Below are 8,263 nucleotides of genomic sequence, written 5' to 3' on the forward strand. Positions count from 1 at the left end.
ATAGTGAGAAAACTCTATACCCTCCACTACTAGGAACCGTCTCCGTACCATGTCATCATGCTATTTTCATTCGTTTCCTGTCATGCTTGTGATCATGCCATCAAATCTTTATGCTAATGTACTATTCGTATACTATATCTTGAAATCACATATTCATGTCATAAGTCAAGCAAACCATCAAAGTACTCATATTTAACATATTTCAGCATGATAAATCTCAGTCGTATAAGAACTCATTGAAACCATCAATAAACATTTATAAAACATCATCAATTCATCAAAATATCTCAAGTCAAGTTTTATATCAAGCAACGTTGACTCGAAGTCAAATAACTAAATTTTACTTTGAACATATTTTAAAAACGTTTCTTTTGCTCAGTAAGTAAAATACTTGTAATATCCAATTGGTTACACATGGTTAAAACCTTGACTCACTTACAATGTACCTATGCATTTATAATAGGCACCCAATTAGACTCCATTCTAGGCTTTAATAACTTACACTCCACCGAGATACTTGGACATTACAAGTGTCTCGCTCCAAAAGGTATCCCATAGCATTATAGGATTTCCATCAAATATTTTGTTTGCTAATAACACTAACCCATAGAGAATCTCTAGGGTTAGACACTCAAAACTCAATTTACAACACTTAAGCAATTTCTAGGGTTTTGAGGCTTACCTTGATCTTTGGTGGAATCCAAAGTTTCAAGCATGAAACTTCAACCTGAAGTTTAATCCGAGCTTGGAACTCAACAAATCACAAGATCCCTAAATAAATTTTGGAGATTAAGCAAAACCACCCCCCCACCCAAAAAAAAAAAAAACAACTTAACTTCAAGAGAAACTAGGGTTTGTGGATTTACTTCAAACTAATCGGTAGATATATATGATAATCTAACACCAAGAAACTCGTTCCCGGGGTTAGATTTGCTTTTGGACTAGTAACAAGATTCCTTTCTCATTTTATCAATCAGCTTAACAAATCACATATTTCTCTTAACAAACAATAAAAAGCATGTTTAAGTCTTAAGTAGGAGTCCTCCAAGCTTTGGAGAGACTAACCCTCAAGTGTAATCTCCTTTATTTCTCTCTCTCACTTTACGTCTAGGGTTTTTGAAATATGGGCAAAATGGGTCTAAGATCACATCCTTGCCTTTAAATAGGACAACCCTTGCATCTAGGGTTTTCAAAAACTAACTTGTTAAAAAACGCTGTATGGACAGATCTAATGTTCCTTGATAAATTTGATCATTCTAGGAAGATCGTTTGAATCTAACTTCAAATTGTTCGAGGGTCACAAGTGTTTAAGATAAAATAAATAATAAGGAGATGTTTTTTTTTATTACTAGAAAGATGCTTTATTTATTAAAATGTATGAAGGCTTAATTAAAAGGTTACAATCATTGTCTCATTTTATATTTATTAGGCGTGAACATGATTTTATTTATTTTAATTAAAATAAAGTTAATATATATATTATTATTATTATTGTTATTTGTTTTAATGAGGAAATCGGTAATTTTTGTCTTGAAAAATAAACATGTATTTATTTTGAAAATAATTTGGAAATTTATTTTAGCCAGCTGAGTGCATCTCCAAACATGAAACTTTCTACAATATTCTAACTAATAAGACTCAAAATGTTGTTCAATAAATTATTTTCAGAACCTTTAAAACTAAGGGAATGCTTCAACGATTCTTTATATTTACAAGAGCAAGGTAGCATTTTCTTTCTTTGTGTTTTTTTTTTTTTTTTTGGTAAAAATTTATTTAGAAAATTGTATGAATTGAAAAAGTAAACATTCAAAGAGAAAATAAAATAAAATGGATGGATCCGGCTTCATTGTCGAAACGAAATAGTTGGACACAGCTTCAATGATTAAAGGAAATTCTTTTGCATGAAGGAATTGGAAATAGTGACTGATTGAGAGTGAATATAGGGGAAAAAGAACAAAATTACTTGAAAATTTTATGAATTGCTATTTCGGGTTAAACTCATCTAGACGAAATCTTCACTCTTCCCCTATAATCACTCTCAATCAGTCGCTATTTCCAATTCTTTCTTTAAAACGTAACTTTTTGTTTGTTATCTCTCAATTAATCTTATCCAAATTGTCCTCTAAGGTACTTTTTATGCCCTTTCTCTTTGGCTCTACCCAACATTCCTTTAGAAAAACATAGAAAATTCATACCTCCACTAAACGCCCTTAGAAAAACTTAAATTTACAGAAATGCTTCGATTTGCGGTCTCGGTTTTCATCTGCTTCTCAACCATTGCATCCATTCTGAACTCTGTGGCGCTCTCGGAACCGATAACATGCTCGGGGATAGTACCGATGAAGAACCGGAACGACAAGGTCTCGATTAAGGACTTCGGGGGTGTCGGTGACGGAAAGACGTTAAATACGAAGGCATTTCAAAAAGCGATTGATCAGATTCGCAAAACGAAGAAGACAGGTGGCACAGTGCTTTATATACCTCCTGGGGTTTACTTGTCGGAGACCTTCAATCTCACTAGCCACATGACCCTCTACTTGGCTAAAGGTGCTGTTATCAAAGCCACTCAGGTATACTCATAATCTCATTAATTATCTTACTCCTAAACTTGATTAAATATGGCTTTAATTATGATAATAAATGTCTAAATTTATTATCTTTTATATAAAATATGAAAGAGAAGAGTGGAAAGAGAGAGAAAGAAACTTATTTATCTATTTATTTAAACCATAGATATGCTGATCTTTCTACCACGCTTGATGCTTCAGGATTCTGAGAATTGGCCTTTAACTGCTCCTTTGCCATCGTATGGAAGGGGGAGGGAGCTCCCTGGAGGAAGGTATCAGAGTTTTATTCATGCAGATGGGGTTGAAGACGTGATAATCACCGGTGGGTATCAACAAGAATTTGCTTTAGACCACTAGCAACAAATGCCATATATGTCATTTCCTTTCCTATATTTAGTAAAAATTTCAAAATAACCACAAAAACTTACTTATATCAATAGTTGGTATAGTGTTTCTTAATGTGTAGGGAACCAAAAGTGGTTCCTTATGCACTATTTTAATATAAACATTTCTCTTTCCTCTGTCATTTCTTATCTTTTTGTCTTAAATTGGGGATTATGTTAGGATTTTGTGAAAAAAGTTAGGGTAGGTAGAGAACTTGTATTCTGTAAATAAATAATAGGGGAAACTTCACTTTGGCCCCATAAACTTTCATTCGATTTTACAAACTCTCTGAACTTCCAAATCTTTCATTTTGGACCCCTAAACTTTCAATTACTCTCAATGTGGACCCCTCCGTCAAATTTTAAATGTTACATGACGTTTATACCCCTGACTTTTGCATAAAATTTCAACTTCCAAAACGTTTTTTTATTTAAAAATAAAAATAAAAATCAATGACATTTTGGACTTTTTTAGTATTTTTAACGACTAAAATTAATAGAATAGTTCTAATTGAGAGTAATTGAAAGTTCGGAGGTCCAAAATGAGAGATTTGGAAGTTCAGGAGTTTATAAAGTCGGGTAGAAGTTGAGACGGGCAAAGTGAAGTTTTCCTTAAATAATATTTTAATGGTATAGGTAAAGGTAATGGAAGCTATTATGAAATATATTTTCATAAGAAAGCAAAAAGTAGTTTTATGCCCTAAACTTAAGAAAAATCAAAGGAAATCTGCTGCTCGTACTTTAATAATAAATCTCTTATGTTTCCTTGAGCATTAATATTCTCTAATCTTCATCTTCTGTTTTTTGTTTTTGATTTCTCAATTTCTTATTTTCATAGGAGATAATGGGACATTTGAAGGCCAAGGAGCTAAGTGGTGGGACATGTATAAGCAGAAAACTCTTAAATTTACAAGGCCGAGTCTCATTGAATTCATGAACTCCAAAGACATTCTCATTTCCAATCTGGTTTTCCAGAATTCTCCATTTTGGAACATTCACCCTGTCTATAGCAGGTAAAACTATTAATTCAACTCTATTTTACAAAGCTTTACCATAAATATCTAAGAGAAATTGACCAAATGTGGGTGAAGCTGAAGCAGTAATATCATCTCATACATCTTTCTTTTTCTGCAGCAATGTTGTTGTCCGCAACGTTACAATATTGGCTCCATATGACTCTCCCAACACTGATGGCGTTGACGCAGGTAATCCTATATTTACTGTTTGGGTGTACATTTAAATGGTCTACAAGTGCGTTTAACACTCAAAAACATTTATTTGAAGAAAAAAAAATTACCGATTTGGTAAAAATAATTGAAAGCGTTTATAAGAGTCCAAAAAGCTTGAAAATTGTCAAAACACACTTTTGGCAAAAACTTAAAAATGAAATTTTGCTGATTTACAGAAGGAAAGATCGATGTTGAATATTTTTACAATTTATGATGCAGATTCAAGCTCTCATGTGTGCATAGAGGACTCGTTCATGTCAACTGGAGATGATCTAGTGGCTGTGAAGAGCGGGTGGGACCAATATGGCATTGCTTTTGGCCGTCCAAGTTCCGACATCACAATCCGACGGATAACAGGAACGACCCAGTTCGCCGGAATTGCAATCGGAAGTGAAACCTCCGGTGGGATTGAGAATGTGTACGCAGAACAGTTAAACCTTTACAACATTGGACTTGCCGTGCATGTGAAGTCAAACGTTGGCAGGGGAGCGTTCATAAGAAACATAACAATAACTGATGTGTTTATAGACGGTACAGTAATGGCGATACAGTATGGAGGCAACTCCGGTGGGCACCCAGATGACAACTACGACCGAAAAGCTCTCCCGGTTGTGAAGGGCATAACTGTCAAGAATGTTGTGGGTGTGAAGGTTGAGCAAGCGGGTGATCTAGTAGGGTTGGAGGGCGCCCCATACGCAGGGCTTTGCTTCTCTAACATCAGTCTCTATAGTTCAAAGCAAAACGGACCAACAAGTACCCCTTGGACGTGCTCCAATGTAACCGGAGGTTCTCATCTGGTCAAGCCGGGGCTATGTGGAGCGCTGACCAGCAGCTGTTGAGAATTTAATGATTCATCTTGTACGTAATAACATTTACAATAAGGAGTAGTTTGTACTCCATAGATGAAGCAATTGATGATATTGGAATAAGTTTCACTCATCGCAGAAGATTCTCTTTTCCTAGTTTAGTAGCTTCTGTAATTTAGTGAAGGTATGGATGTAAACGAACCGAATTTAAACGAGCTTTTTTTGTTTGGGCTCGGCTCGTTTAAATTTAACTCGAACCGAACTTAAGGACGAGCCAAAAAAATCGAGTCCGAGCTCGAGCTCATAATAAGTCGAGTTGAGCTAGCTCGGGAGCTCTTATATTTAATTTATTTTTTTATTATAAATTTAAACATCAAGTATTCTTAAACAGCTCAAAAAGCCAGCTTTCATATGAGTATTTACTTAGCCTGGCTAGCCGAGTATGGAGCCTAAGTCAAGACAGCAAGACACTTTGTTTCGAAGAGAGAGAAAATACATCCTTTTATAAAGGATGCTATTACGGGAAAAAATAAAAAATCATCAATTTTTAATATTAATATGAGCAACTATGTGAATAACTACCAATTCAAGCCTTATATGAGCTGCTCATGAGCCTAACCGAATCGAGCCAAACTTGCTTCGTTTAATATTCGAGCCAATATTTGTGTTCTCGAAACGCCTCATTTAATAATAAAGTCAAGCACGAGCCGAACTTATACAAACCGATCCCGAGCTCGCTCTCGAACGGCTTGCTCGTTTAACACCGCCAAGTGAAGGGCTTAGACTCTTCCAAAGTAGACCTTAATTTTTGCTAAAAATACTTGAGGAGATCTGTTTTAGAGTTTCTGAATTAGGTGTTACTTATTTTTTCGAATTAGAGTTTCTTTTTTATTCTTGTTTTTGTTTTTGAATCACAAGCATAGTTTCTTGGTGAAGAAATTCATAATGAAATAATAAATTGCACAATAATAAAATAAGACACAAGATTTTTACGTAGTTCGGTCTATAACCTACAAAGTCCTAAGGGCTACATTATGCTTTTATTCAATGAATAATTTTACAATATAAATGGTCCATATTCATAGAGATGGGAGACCCTTATTTATAGAGATGAGAGATAATACAAAATGATATAATTGATAAAATCAAATCAAATATATTTAATTCTGATTTGATTTTATCGATTTCAATCAATGCTAATATATTTCCATAATATCACAATATACTCTAACACTTGGCACAAAAGCCTAAACAATCATGGGTTAAAAAAAAAAAAAAAAGCATATCTCTTTGTTCTAGCTGTAACATTAGATCTGCTCAATGAAGAATTAGAAGAAGAAGAAGAAGAGAATGATGGTGATGCAGACGAAAATGAAGAAGCAGAGGAGGCTGTAGCTAAAGAACCAAGATAGATCAGCTGGAGACAAGCCGTGAGATAAGGAGCTTGAATAAGCTCCATGAATTTTGGTTGATGTGGGGTGACAAGTCAGCATGAAATATGGAGATCTTTACAAGATGCTTTTGCTGATTTTTCATGCTTGATATGAGGGTACTCCTTTTGGCTATTACCATGCAGCTCATGCAACTCATTTTTATCCTTAAAACCACCACGATCCAACTCAAGCTCAGACTAGAGGAGAATCCTTGGAGAACAAGACAAGGTTGCTCATGCAGGCCAGTTTTATGTCAGATCCATTTTACTTAAAAAAATCATATCTTTTTATTCTGATGTTGGATTGAGACAAACTTGGCAGCGCTACAAAGTTATGTTTCACGAAATTTTGCTAATTCTAATGTTTACTAGGACAAAACGGGCTGAAAGGGGAAGATTGAAAAGCTGAACGGAAATAAAGGCAAAAATCCAAAAGGAAAAGACTTGATTGCTGTATTGGGAACTTTAATAAAAAATTTATTCTAGCAAATCAAATAATCCAGCAATCAAATATATTTTAGTTTATAAATTTACGTTATTTAAATTGGGATTTTATTTAATTGTAATAATTTCCTTTATTATTCTAGAAAGTATTGACATGAAAATTAGTAAACAAGCTAGTAAGGATAAACAAAAAGCTAAATATGAAATAGGTAATTCTGTGAAGCATATGGTCTACCAACAATAGCACCATCACAAAGACACGAAAGAAAAGAAGTCTTATCACATTCAAAAGAAATATCACAACGGATACAAAAGAAAGAAACATTTCGAAAGAAATGATTTCTAATCAAAGAGTAAACCCATAAAAAATTGGTCTAAACATAGTCACAACAAGAGTCAAAGAGAAAGAAAACAAAAAACTGATAAGAGTAAATTAAAATGTTTTAAATTTGGAAAATTTGGTCATTTTCAAATGATTGCAAAGTAAAAAAATACTATCAAACAGTTAAACATATTAAGTGAAGACAAAGAAAAATTAGTCAGTATTTTAGAATTAAGAAATACGGATTCCAATGAAAATGAGGACAACATTTCAATAATCAGTTCATCTAGTGATTTTCCCTACGATAGTGAAATTCTAGTAACTCTAGCTCACCAGACATCAGTTTTGGTTGTAAAATTAGTTTCTGTAAGACAGTCAATGTTCTTACTAAACAGGAAGAACAAGAAGAGTTATTAATTGAATTAATTAGTAAAGTTGGAAAATCCTGAGTTAAAATCCAAGTACTTAGAAAGATTGAGAAATTTTTTAACGAAAGGAGAAAATAGTAAAATAAGTAAGCCAACAATAAGTCCTAATTCAACATTAGAAAAATTTAATAAAACTAAAAAAGAAATAGCAATTCAAGACTTGCAACTTGAAGTAAATCATATCAAAACAGAAGTCAGAATGTTAAAAGATGAAAGTAAAAAGATGAAACAAGATATTGAGATCCTGAAAGATGATAATAAAACAGACCAAGATTCTGTAAAAGAAAATTCTGATAATGAAAGTGAAACAAAAATTGAGCAATCTTGCTTAAACACAATCAGCAATATAAACTTAAAAGTAAAAATTAGGATAGAAGACTTTGAGTTAACAGTCACTGCCCTACTTGATTCAGGAGCAGACTTAAACTGTATACAAGAAGGAATAATTCTTACGAAGTATTACAGTAAAATAACCGAGTCATTAAGTTCTTCAAGTGGTAGTAAAATGGAAATTAGTTATGAAATCAGTAACGCACATGTTTGTCAAGACAATGTCTGTTTCAAAACATCCTTTGTCTTAGTAAAAATATGATCGATAAAGTCATTTTAGGCCTTCCATTTCTTGTTTTGTTGTATCCCTTTACAACAGATA

General features: G+C 33.5%; 1 protein-coding gene across 1 annotated transcript; it reads left to right on the forward strand.

Annotated features, from left to right (window-relative positions):
* Window positions 1–2,126: 2,126 nt before the first annotated feature.
* On the forward strand, window positions 2,127–5,317 carry LOC132175519 (probable polygalacturonase). The gene is made up of 5 exons (XM_059587489.1): window positions 2,127–2,570; window positions 2,769–2,889; window positions 3,789–3,963; window positions 4,085–4,155; window positions 4,399–5,317. Exons 1-5 carry the CDS (start codon window positions 2,235–2,237, stop codon window positions 5,016–5,018), a joined length of 1,323 nt encoding a protein of 440 aa, XP_059443472.1. The 5' UTR covers window positions 2,127–2,234; the 3' UTR covers window positions 5,019–5,317.
* The last annotated feature ends 2,946 nt before the right edge of the window (window positions 5,318–8,263 follow it).

The sequence above is a fragment of the Corylus avellana genome, chromosome ca3, assembly GCF_901000735.1.
Source record: "Corylus avellana chromosome ca3, CavTom2PMs-1.0".
NCBI classification, from domain to species: domain Eukaryota; kingdom Viridiplantae; phylum Streptophyta; class Magnoliopsida; order Fagales; family Betulaceae; genus Corylus; species Corylus avellana.